Genomic DNA, 13302 nt, shown 5'->3' with positions numbered 1-13302 from the left:
AAATCCATCATTCTTTTGCTCACCACACCACCCCCGTTTGGACCCAGCCATATGCAAATCAGTCTTGCCCCTGTTCCTTGAGGGAACAGTCCAACACGAACTGCCAAGCCAGGTCTTCCCTGGACCAGAAACAAGCATCCTGGGACCGGTTTCAGTGCATCACCCTTCATCCTCCAGGCTAGCTTGAATCCAGTGGTGTAGTGCACACGGGACCCACATCTGGGCATAGCCGTACTACTTAGGACGACATATGCAAAAGGAACAATTGATGGATAGAATGCTGGACAATGCAAACATTCACACCCAGTCACAACGATCTGTGTCAAATCTATCATTCTTTTGCTAACACACCACCCCAGTTTGGACCCATCCATATGCAAATCAGTCTTGACCCAGTTCCTTGTGGGAACTTTCCAGCCCAAACTGCCATGCCAGGTCCTCCGTGGACTGGAAAAAAGCATCCTGGGACTGGTTTCAGGGCATCACCCTGCATCAGCCAGGCTAGCTTGAATCCAGTGGTGTAATGAGCATGGGACCCACCTACTTAGGGCGACATATGTAAAGGAACAATTGATGGACGAAATGCTGGACAATGCAAACATTCACCCCCAGTCACAAGGATTTGGGTTCAATCTATCATTCTTTTGCTCACCACACCACCCCAGTTGCGACACAGCCATATGCAAATCAGTCCTGACCCTGTTCCTTGTGAGAACCATCCAGCCCAAACTGCTAAGCCAGGTCCTCCCTGGACCAGAAACAAACATCCTGGGACCGGTTTCAGGGAATCACCCTTCATCAGCTAAGCTAGCTTGAATCCAGTGGTGTAGTGAGTATGGGACCAACGTCTGGGCATACCCTTCCAACTTGGGGTGACATATGCAAAGGAAACACAGATCTCCTGACTGGGGGAGAATGTTTGAATCTTTCAGCATTCCTGTCAATCATTTGTTGCAGTTTTATCGCCCTAAGTGGGATGGGTATGCACCAGACGTGGGTCCTTTGCTCACTGTGCCACTGGATTCAAGCTAGCCTGGCTGATGAAAGGTGAAATAAAACCGGTCCCAGGATGCTTGTTTCCTGTCCAGGAAGACCTGGCTTGGCAGTTCGTTCTGGACTGTTCCCATGAGGCACAGGGTCATGACTGATTGCATATGGGTGGGTCCAAACTGGGGTGGAGCTGTGGGCAAAAGAACAATGGATTTAACCCAGATCTCTTGACTTGGGGAGTATGTTTGAATCATTCAGCATTCCATCCATCATTTGTTGCAGTTACACTTTTTGCCCTAAGTGGGAAGGACATTCACAGACATGGGTCCCTTGCTCACTGTGCCACTGTATTGAAGCTAGCCTGGCTGATAAAGGGTGACATAACCTGAAACCGGTCCCAGGATGCTTGTTTCTGGTCCAGGGAGGACCTGGCTTGGCGATTTGCTCTGGACTGTTCCCATGAGGTACAGTGTCAAGACTGATTTGCATAAGGCTGGGTCCAAACTCTGGTGGCATAGTGGGCAAAAGAATGATGGATTTAAACCATATCTCTTGACTGGGGGAGAATGTTTGAATCATTCAGCATTCCATCCATCATTTGTTACAGTTACACCAGTTAAATGCTGCATATGTCCTCTTGTGGTTCCTTGAAGGACTATAATCCAAAATCTGACTCCATTACCAAACCTCTCCAGAAATCCCTATGGACTTTAGAGATCTTGATTGCTGACAGGCATTAATTATAAAAGGGTACTCCTGTGTGAGGCACTATGAGTCAAAAAAACAGAGCCATCAATGCAGAAACAACTAGACATATTAATGGTCACCTTTCAAAAAATACTTGTGGTCATGTGTATTTAGAATTAGTACATAAGAGAGCTTGTTCACACACAAACTCACTCTAGCATTCAGACAGAATTTATACTTTGACGTTTGTCATTTACCACTGACCCTCACCATGTCCTCAATTTTGCCCTTTGGCCTCATCTCAATTGTCTTATCTCCTTGCAGACCCTTGAGTTATGCATGAAGGCAGCTGTTACCAAGAGTTGCAGAGCACTGAATGAATCTGTGCCAACCGTGCTTACGGCTCTGCATCACCTGGTAAGTATATACATGAGGACATACAAAGTATTTCAGCAGGAGACAACTGACATTTCCTAAGAAAGAGGGTCCTGCATTAATCCAATTTATAGTAAGAGTATTTTTAGAGGGGAACATTTGGGAACTCGCTTGTATAAAATATTAAATTATCATTATTATTATTATTAAAAAATGTTATAGAGCGCGTAGTCACCCTGAGGTATCCCAGCGCTAAAGATCCCTACACCTGTGGGTTCGGGAGCTGAAGAAAAGGGGGGGGACAACAAGTTTCAGACGGAAGAAGGTTAAAATTAAGGGAACAAGTGAGTTTTAAGCCGTTTCCTGAAGCGCAGGTAGTTGGGTTCTTTCCTCAAGTCTCGGGGGAGAGCGTTCCAGAGGCGTGCTGTGTGGATCGAGAAGCGTCTTCCACCCGTGCGGGCTTTCTTGAATCTGGGCAGGATGATAAGGGACTCCTTATCCGATCGGAGGGATCTAGGGGCTTTGTAAGGTTTTATAAATTTCCTCAGAATAGGGGGGCCTTGATTCTGCAGTAGCTTATGGGCCAGGCATAAGGCTTTGAATATTACTCGTTCCCTCACTGGGAGCCAGTGAAGGAGCTTCAGAGCAGGTTTGGCTGAAGCTCTGGCAGGGGTATTCGTGAGGATCCGGTCAGCCGCATTTTGGATTTTCTGGAGTTTGTTTAAGGTTGCTTCGGGTGCGCCAAGGTAGATAGCGTTGCTATAGTCGAGCCTGGACAGTATGAGGCCTTGGATGAGAAGTCTTTGCGATGTGGGTGGAAGTAGGGGCAGGATCTTTCTCATCGATTTGAGTAGCCCGAAGCAAGTACCGGCTACTTTTTTGGCCTGCGAGGTGAATGAAAGGTCTGTTTCAATCCATACTCCCAGGCTTTTTACTTCCTGTTTGGGGACAGGGGGGGACCCAAACAGGGTGGCCAGATGTTCAAAGGGAAAGTGAGTCCTTTCTGACCCAGAAGGAGAATGTCTGTTTTAGAACCATTCAGCTTTAAGGCTGAGTTGTTCATCCACCTTTGGATCTGCGTCAAGCAGTTGAATAGGTCCGCAGGCTCTTGACTAGGGTGGGATAGGGAGACAACTAGTTGTGTGTCATCCGCATAACTGACAATGCTCACTCCGAACAGGGTGACGACCTCCTCCAATGGGGACATGTAGATGTTAAACAATGTGGGGCTCAGGGAGGAGCCCTGAGGCACCCCACATTGGAGGGGTGTTTCGGAGGAGCAGGTGTTATTCTCCCAGATCTGGAAGGAGCGTTGGGCCAGAAAGGAGGAAAGCCAGGATAGAGCGGTGCCTTCCACTCCTACCTTCTTGAGCCGTTTGATCAGGAGTTGGTGGTTGACGGTGTCGAAGGCCTCGCTCAGGTCGAGGAGGATCACTGCCACTGATCCTCCCTCGTCTAAGAGTGCTCTGGCCTCCTCCACTGCTGCCAGGAGGGCAATGTCGGTGCCCTGTCCTGGGCGAAAACCTGTCTGCGAGTTTTTTAGAAGATTATTGGATTCAAGAAACTGGGAAAGTTTCTTGTTCACCAGTTTCTCGGCAATCTTGCTGGTCCCCTGATCATCCATAAACAGCCTACATGAACCAATTTGCTTCAAGGATGCACAGAAAGAAGACAATGCAAATACCTCTGTCAAATCTTTCAGCGTTGATAGGTCATCAGCAGGAACCACCCATAAGTCTACCTCTCAGCAACTCTGGCTCTGATAATAGGTAGCAGAGGAACAGAGTGGCCTGACAAGGGAAGGGACACAGGGAGGTACACCAAGGATGGAGACATGAAAAAGAAAAGATTTGCCCAATAACATTAGTTTACAAACAAAGATATAATCACTAACAATGATTATCTCTGAGGGTCAATTGTCCATCTAGACTTTACTATATAACATATACTTATATATTTAATGATAAATAGTATATATCATATACATCTGATTAATGTCATCGATCAAAGTAAATTCATTATTTATCCAGCTGGGGTACCTAAAGTCAATATGTACAGAAAGTACCCTACAAATAAGTTCAAACAATCCAAATGCATAATTGTTCTGGAATATCTTTACAAACCAAACTTGGAGCATTCAAGACCTCAGTCTACACAGAAGAAAGACCTAAGAACAAGCATTGAAAATGCAATCGGTATCGCCTTTATCAAGTTAAAGCCATTCGCTTTGCTATACAATAGCATTAGCAAAGCAAATGGTTTTAACTTAATCAAAAGCAAGACCTATGCATTTTCAATGCTTGTTTTTTTATTGCTGCTATAAGTACTTTCCAAGAGACTGGGAGCATATTACATTTACTCAGATCCTGCTTAATATCTTTTACTAATGCTGACCGATTATCAAGGACCATCTTTGGCAGTGATGGGGTGATGCAAAGTCCTTAATATTAGGTGTAATAGAAGTTATTTTTTAAATCCCTTCACAGGCATCAGTGCAAGTGTTTCAGATTTATTTATATTTCGACAAAACCATGCTATCCCATAAACAGTCTACTTGTTCCGAGAGTCGTGTATCAAGTCTTGGAAAACCATCCCTTTACAGGTTCCTATTTGAATGGTCTTCTGTTTGCTCCTCTCTGCAATAATTAATTTATTCAGATGGTATGTGGATATCTTGGCAAACACAAGGAGATCTTTGCCACAATGTCCTGAGGTCTAGCTTTGTCATAGAGCTCTCTCTCTCCCGATTTATGGTCTCTTTCAATCCCTATAGGGAAGTCTAAAGAGCTGTTCAAGCACTCCACCACATATGCTCCTTCTTCTTCCTTTCCTGTTCCATATTACAGCCTCTTAGATTGCCTGTCTGGACCTATTTTCTAGGTCTTCACATCTATGAATTAATTATATGATCTTGGTCTCCGGAGTAACTATTGACGGGGTGGCAACCTGGCTCATTTTACATGGGAATTGCTCTTCAAAGCCATGCCTTCAGCCTGGTATTATAGATTCTGCCATCTAGTGCAGTGGTTCTTAACCTGGATTCCGCAACACCTACTCAGGCTGCCCAAAATAGAAAATCAAATCAAATATTAGCAAATTATTAAGCAAACCTAGCTAAACATCGAAAATGTATTAATGTTCTAAACATTAGTAGGAATTTGCAACTGGGAGTCTAAAAATTAAGTTGGTACTGTTAGCACGATGCGTGGGAGCAGTACAAGAACAGCAACTAGAATCCAGTTGGACAAATGGTGGCCTCAACTGGAGCACTGATATACACGAAAAAAGCAAGCAGTAAGAACAAAAAAAGAAAGTGATTTGCAACAGTCTAGCATATTGTTTTGAATCTGAGAAATAAAAACACATTTTGAAAAGTTCCAACCTTCCAATTAAAATGTCAACTTTTTCATAGTTTTTTATTTGTAAGTGAAAGAATTGCATATGTTGTGTATTTTGTTTGATGTACACTTGTTTCTTTATTTTCCTATATTGTTTAGATGTTTGAATCGCAGCAATTATGCTCAGGCAGGGGCTCCAGCTTCTAGTAGTGATTCAGTCGGTGTCTGTTTACAGAAGTCAAAAGTTTAAACACCACTTAATTGTAGTGTCAATTCCGCCTCACTTCAACGTATGCAATTTTCCTAACCCCTTCCTAACAGTGTCATGCTTACCATCCACTTAAAGTTGTTCAGTATTTTCATGTGTCACGCTGTGTCTTCCCGGTACCAAGTCTCAATGTGCAGGTGTTCCACTACTAGCAGTTGTCATGATGCATCAAACCGTCTCCCTTACGCCATGTCAAAGTCCTCATGCCCTAGTCTCTCTTCCTCCACCCATAACAATACATATAACCCTCATACACTGCCCTGTCATTCTTCATAACCCACCTTGTTGCACACCATACCCGCATGGTGTCAGGCTTCAATCAGGGTAGAACGCAGGTCTCGCCTTTTCAGACGAACAGCCAAGGCTTTTGTGAAATATCCTTCAGGCTTAAAGAGCATCTTCATGCGTCCCAGACATACCAACTTTCAATGCATGTACCTGTCTTGTCATTCTCTATATCTCATATTGTGTCACAATCCTTGGCCCCGTCTCGGACTTTAACCTTCAAGCAGCACACCCACAAGCCAAGTTGTCAAAATCCCATGATGTCAAACTCCTAGAATCAAGTTCCCTGCACGGACCCTCGAACCACGAGTATCACAGGGTTTTACCAATTGTCTCTAGAAGAAAATGCCACTGTTCAGTGGAGTCGCTCTATCCATTACTGTTTCGGTTTCATCCAATCATCTACGAGATGCTGCTTTAGGTTTCACACGTGTTCAAAGATGACTTACAAAGATACTGTGCTCATGTCAAAACATACCTGCTGTTATCATGGAATGTATGACCTTACAACGCGGTCTTTACACCGCAATACGTTTACAACGCGGTCATTACAATGCAAGTCGTTACAATGACTTGCGCTAGAGGCGCTGGACTTAGGAATAGTATGATTTAGTATTCCAACTCCAGCTACGTAACAGTAGGGAAGGTATTGGAATAGTAAATCATACTATTCCTTACTATATAGCGCCATCCAGCGCAAGTCGTTGACCGCGTTGTAAACATATCGCGGTGCAAAGACTGCGTTGTGATGGTTGTCTCCCATTATCATGCTCTTCCCTACTAACAGACCTACATAGTCATCTTCCGTGCGGCTGCTCACCCACAATTATGACACCAACCAGTCATCAGAGTTGCTGGAGTCAAAGACCAGTGTCACAACTCCTTAAATGACCCGTTCAGGTGTGGCACGTTCAGCCAGAAGTGGCTTTTTAAATAAGAGCATTTAACAAAATATTTCAACACTCAAGATTTAAATATTTACAGGGTGAAAGAGTTACTTAGCAGCTTGGTTAAAGTATCGTAGTGCAATGAAAACACCACAACTACACAAACTACTCAGTCATAGACCTAAGAAACGTGAAAGTGATTGACGGATATGCACCCACTCATACTTGCGCTGTCGCACAGGGACCCTTGGGTCCAAAGTCTCACCCCAGGTCTAGGCTCAGCAGATAGGCTGCCAGATGCGCGTCGCTCCAGCCGCTGCGAGCCTGCAGACCTTGCGGGCTCTGCCACCCTCCTCCTCTCCACCTGAGGCCTCGCTACCCGCCTCGGCCATGGCCCAGTAAGCTTCCGTTCCCAGAGGCAAGATGGGGCACAAAAGACTAACGTTCAAGCTTGTAATGTCGAATAAGTAAGGCAAGCTTGGAGGCCATGTTGCTTGGATAGAAGCAGTGTAATGCCTGGGATTTGCTAGAGAGCAGCCTGCAGGAAATGAGTAATTAAAGGTTTGATGTGAAATTTCAGGATCCCTATTTTAAACTGTTTGTTAAAACAGGAGAGGAAAAGTTGTTTTATTCATTTTTAAATGGCCAAACATAATTGATGACAACTCACCCTTAAAATAATATTCAGTATTCCCTTCTACAAAAGTATGTATCACTTAATAGCTACTACATAAAACAAGCTTACAAAAAAAAGTGCGGCAATGAACAAAATAAATCATTATGAGAGGCATACGCTTACCGTCATGGCGGCAGAGAACAAACAAGCTTACAAAAAAAGTGCGGCAAGCAGATAATATACCTACTGTGTCACGCCGCGGGTAAGAGTTCCAATCCCGCTGGGCGTGGCTAAAAGGAGACAGGATGGCAACAAGCAGCGATTTACATGCCTTGCATGCAATCATTGCACTGCTATCGGCATAATTTGTGACGCCAAAAGCCGCGCACAAATCAAAGCTGAAGGTGGAGCTAGGACGAGGCTTTTGGAATTGTATCAATTCCAAGAAGATTCGTAAGACGAGACCAGCGCATGCGCTGCTTACGTCACAAGACCTAAAAAAGGAAGTACGCAACTTGACGGCCATGGCATGAAATTCTAAATAGCAATGCTGGTGTGCGGAATTTGCAATGAACAGGAACCAAAAAGACATGCAGCTCTGATGGGGACCAATCTGCGAGAACTGAATGCCAGCAAAGAACAAAAAAAAGAAATTACTGCTAGCGGTACGGCAGAAGCAGCGAGTGGCGGTGAGATCAGAAAAAGACCCTAATGCAGGCACCAACAAACACTCGCTCCCTACTTTGCCGACCAGAAAGTGGAGACGCCAAAGAGAGGAAAAGTGCACAAAAGAGGCCCGCTCTGAAAAGCATGCAACCCACCTTGCTAGCCAGACACTGTGAGATGCAAAGGGGAACGCACTTACAGTCCCTGGAGATAAACAAAGTTGAAGTGCAACAACAGCCTCTGTCTTGATTTCCTTGAACAGCAGACGCTTTCACTAGTGCAAACTGTGTTAAATAGCATTCAGTACGACTGCCTGCTGCAATGTTGTGAGACTTCAGTCTCCAAACCATGCAGAAACCATAGGAAACTAAGGCGTTAATCTTAGAATGGCAACTGAGAATTTGCAATTCCACCAATATCGGGCTCCCTGAATATGCTGTTTTCCACATAATTGATTTTGCTGCAGCATTGTATGGATCATGGCCCCACAAATCCTGACAAACTATTATGCCGTCATTTACCAACTGAATGGAATTTGCTTTCCAGATGTATAGGATTTGCTTTCAAATAGCCTAGCTTCCATTATTGTTTAATATGGCTTTGTTATTGACAGATCTGCGCACCCTACTGTGGAGTTTCAGATGAAAGGGAAGAGTCAGTCAAGGTGTCCACGGCCATTATCCTGTCACTGGGTGAGTTGGTCATAAATGTATATATGTATATATTTGTGATACTGCAAGTATATGACGGTCTTTACCAGTGAACTGGTCCTTCGAAACATTAATTTCTGTCCACTGCTCTGCACATCACTTGATCTTCTTAAAAGCTACTGTTGCTTCAGTAATTATCTCTCTTCCCAGTGCATTTGTTAGCTTTCTATTGGAACACATTGTCCAATTTACTATATACAGCTATAGTAGTCACACGAGTACCATGTGCTCCACCGATCATCATTAAATGTTGTAAACCATTGATATTGTACCTCCTGGATATGCGTTGAACAATTTCCTTACATTTGGCCTTGTTGACCTGCTTCCCTGCGCTTACTTCCTCCGTGCGTGATTTTATTGTATGTCATTTTTCATGTATGTCTATTTTTCTCTTCACTTTACTCTTGCAGCCCATTCTAGATCTAGTGAGGTCCTTAAATATTTTGAAAGGAGCTTGATCCATATGGGGGCAGAGTCCCGTGCCACAACAATAAAGCTGCTCTGCAAGCTTCTTGCTGAAACTGGTAAGCCTGTCAGTGGGTGGGTGGCAGTATGTGATTTCGATAGACATGGAAGATAGTTAAAGGATTTAAATGCTTTTCATGGAATGTGGAGCCCTAAGTTATAATTCCAACTTACCCTCTTACTTAACCAACATGGTGCAGCTATGAGCAAATAACCTCAATTTCATATTTCTCAGCTACACTGACTGCCAACAGTTCCTGGTAGAGCACTGTAATTTAAGAATAAATCCTCACATAGTTAACATGAGTCGTGGTGAAGAAATAAAGTAGTGGTCAAACATTGCCACATCTGTCTTTTTGATAAATTGTTCCCACTGTGAGCCAATAGTGGGACAGGGACACTGTTGAAAGAAATCCTGACATAGACTTCGGTCAGGAACAAAAAGGGACATAAAATATGGGGCAGGAAGACACAGACCCACTCAGTGGTACATGATGACACAGACATGCACAGTAGAACAGGAAGACATTGATAGGCCCATGAGGCTCACAGTCACAGACACACACACCAACAAGTAACAGGACCCTCAGGTTGGTAGGCATAGTTAATAGTGGGAGCTTCATCTACTTATCTATTATTCCTGATCTTACTAGACAAAGACAATATCCATGTGTTATGAACATTTGATGTACGGCTTCATTTCATAGATTCAGAAGGAGCCTCTTATCTGGATGCTGTCCGTCACGTGCTTGAGGATGACAATCACAAGGTACCATCAAGTTATTATGTGTGCAGCATTCTGTGCTCAAGCAGTTTCATAATTAGCAACGCAATCTAATTTAAGTTATGCACTTTTTGAATAGTGCATTATTCTCTACTTACGTGGACTCATTGCAGTGGTGCGTATACCACAATCTGTTGTCTTTTTCTAAGGCTGGTCTTCCGTGGAGGTGTTGGGTCATGCAACCTCCATCCATATGTGTCTCCTCAGTGTCTTGTGTTCTACTGTTTCCCTGTTCAAGTGGACATATCCAAGTTTTCCTGTCCTTCTCTGTGTCAACTCATTTTCAGACCCAATCCCATAGAAAGTCCCTGTTCCCTAATTGTTGAATAAGTGTGTGTTAAGAAACTATTCTTGTGCGCTGTCCACAAGTTTGGTCTGTATTTCACATAGAGTTTATCTGTAATTCCCCTCACTGAAGAGAGTGTTGATGATAATGACGGGGGTTTTGAAGCTTCGTATATTAATATCTCTCCAATCTTCAACAACCAGGCTGTAAGATATTTTATTGATGAGACAAATGTCTCTTCCAAGAATGATATCTGGGCTATGTTTCAGCTAATTCCCACCAAACATGGTTCAATATTACAGGATAATATTCAATGTGCATATTTGAAAAGTCTGATTATGATATAAAAGTTGTATTGTGTGTAGAAATTGGAATATATGTAAATCTGTTGACACCATGTATGTCCACAATGTGCCCAATGTCAGTGCAATTGGAAAAGCAGGCAACTTCAGCATCAGCATCACCGTGTTCAGCATGTAAGCAAGCACAGGATATAGGCATGAAGGAAAATCAACAAGGTCATTTTCTTTGGATAACCAACAAAAACTTGTATTTCCATGACTGCGTCTCTAGTGTATTCTCTTTGAGAGGTTTATTGGGTTGACCATTTTTTAACCTCAGGGCATGATATAAACCTTAGATTCTTGGTAGACTAAACCAGAAACATCAGACACAGAACTCTACCAGGAATATAAGAATCAAAGAAATAAAACATGGACCTATTATTTGGAGGTTGAAGCCATTGGGTCCAGCCTGTGCAAATATGCAGTGTACAGAGCCATGTTAGAGATGTGAATATTAACCCGGCTACTAGAGGAGACTGTGACTATTTACGGTCTTGAGCCAAAAAGGAATTCTTGAAAGGGACATGGATCAACCACACAACAAGGTGTGGGACAATGAACTCTGAGTACTTTAACCCATTTGTTATCTGCTGGCCGTGTTGGGATGGTGTAGGTCTGCTAAATTCTGGAGGTTGAGTTAGGCAGTGGCCATCATTCTTCCCACAGACTACTCTAGTTTTTTTTTCATTTCCGCATTATTGGAATCCACAGCCTACTGATTTCTCATTTGCATTTTTGTAATCAATACAAGGTCCTGAGAGCTTCTTTGCTAGTTGTAACCTACCTAGACATCTTTTGCAATGTATCTTTCAATCTTTTACCAAGTTCCAATCACCTATAGAAGGCGTACACCACCTGGAATGTTTGAATATTCCCTCAATCACGCTTCGGTCAGACATTCTGTAAAAACAGTTAATTAAATTGATTCAAGTTTTATTCTCAGAGTGTCTTAATAACCCTTTTCCAATATTTTTTAAAAGGCTACATCCAGGTACTAGCTTTCTACACATAAAAGTGTATTTCTATTTCCTCTATGAACAAAAAGGAAAGGAGCGATTGTATGGTTTCCTCACACTCCCGTGCTGCTCCCTCACCAGAATGTGGGATTTGGTTTTATTTATACATCAAAAGGGTTTCTCACTAACCATGCTTACCATTGTTTGCTTCATCACAGGTTATTATTGCCACTTTAAGTTTAATATCCAATTTAACAACCAAAGGTTATTTTGATATGAACGGAAGAGCTTTCATGGAATATGTGCTTAGGAAAAACAGTCTCATCATTGAAGAACAGGTAAGTGGCAGATGTACATATTTGGGTCGGTGAATGTGTTAGGGGAACAGCGAACGTAGTCAGCCCAAAAGAAATAAGTGGACCTTTTAGCCCCCTTGTGCCCCAATGTAGCTTGTTTGCCATGTAATACAGATCTGCAGTGTCGCATATTTGCCCCTGGTGGTGGAATATAGACCTTATGTACCTCTATTTAGTTCGCATAGGCCCACTTTAACATTCCATGCTCCTCATTTGAGCCTGATGTTCCCCACTTGCATTCCAGTGCGTCTTTTACCCTCCCTCAACCTTATGGGTCTCCCTTGCTCCATCTGGCTGCTTACATTTGAACCTGAAATTCAGCTGCTGACTGCCAGTGTCAACACTGTATATGCCTTTTCTTTATGTCTTGTTCTTTCAGGGTGCCCATGACGTGAACCAAGCCACTCAAGTGCACTCCAGTATATTTACTTGTAGCTTCACTTGGACAGTCATCCTTTCAGTATACCTAGGCTATCCTGTTTTCAGTTTCTATTTGTGGTCCATTCTGGTGTTTTTTTTTTCAATGTTTTCAAGTGATTTCAATACCTTTAAAAAACAAGCATTGGCATAGCCAATAGATCTCGCCTTTGGGAACTTATAAGTATTTAGTTATCTAGCAAAATATCCTGGTGCAACAGCAAGTGTTGCATGGCTGAATACTTATAAGGTCCAAAAGTAAACACCGATTGGTATTGCCAATGCTTGTTTTAAAATCCCTTCTCAACGGTTTATACAATGATCAAAATTACAGCTTTCCTAGAAAATCTCATATCTGACACAATTTTCCCCAGCAAAACACCCGGTAAGTAGCACTAAATGTGAATTCTGCTGTGCAAAGCACCAATATCCCTGTTATGCCCTCTTTTAAAGGGCACCACTTGTAACAGGCAAAAATGATGGCACCTTTTAATTTCAGATCCCCGTGGTGTCAGATGTAAAAGGATGCCATAATTATCACATCCCCAGCAGGCCACGCGCAATGAGCTCCTAAACCATCCTTTCCAATTGGGATGTTTAAGAACTACTGATAAAAGGGTTTCCAAAGGGAGTAAATGTGTTAATTTATTGAGCAGAATGGAGCATAATGGTTCAAAGAATCATTCGAATTGGCAGAGGTGGGCTGCAGAGTTCCTCACAGAACGCTAGCAGCCTAGAGCCATCTGTGGCTATACCAGGACTGGTAAGGGACAGGCTGTTGACGAGATAGGACTGGGCAAATGTGTCGGAATTATTATGATTTATGGAGTCCTGCAGCAGGGTAGCAGCACTGGCCCGGCTCCGAAACAACT

At 43.1% G+C, this 13302-nt stretch overlaps 1 protein-coding gene across 1 annotated transcript in view; it reads left to right on the top strand.

Moving 5' to 3' along the window:
* Positions 1-13302, top strand: part of LOC147727361 (maestro heat-like repeat-containing protein family member 1) — a 192077-nt gene that overhangs the window by 126253 nt on the left and 52522 nt on the right. Inside the window, 5 exon segments of the mRNA XM_086963613.1 lie at positions 2002-2094; positions 8726-8804; positions 9233-9346; positions 9995-10056; positions 11876-11995. Of these exon segments, the coding sequence (XP_086819739.1) occupies positions 2002-2094; positions 8726-8804; positions 9233-9346; positions 9995-10056; positions 11876-11995 (468 nt within the window).

This window comes from Lissotriton vulgaris, chromosome 3_1, assembly GCF_964263255.1.
Source record: "Lissotriton vulgaris chromosome 3_1, aLisVul1.2, whole genome shotgun sequence".
Classification (NCBI taxonomy): domain Eukaryota; kingdom Metazoa; phylum Chordata; class Amphibia; order Caudata; family Salamandridae; genus Lissotriton; species Lissotriton vulgaris.
The sequence above is the reverse complement of the archived record's forward strand: the minus strand, read 5'-3'. Positions and strand labels throughout refer to the sequence as shown.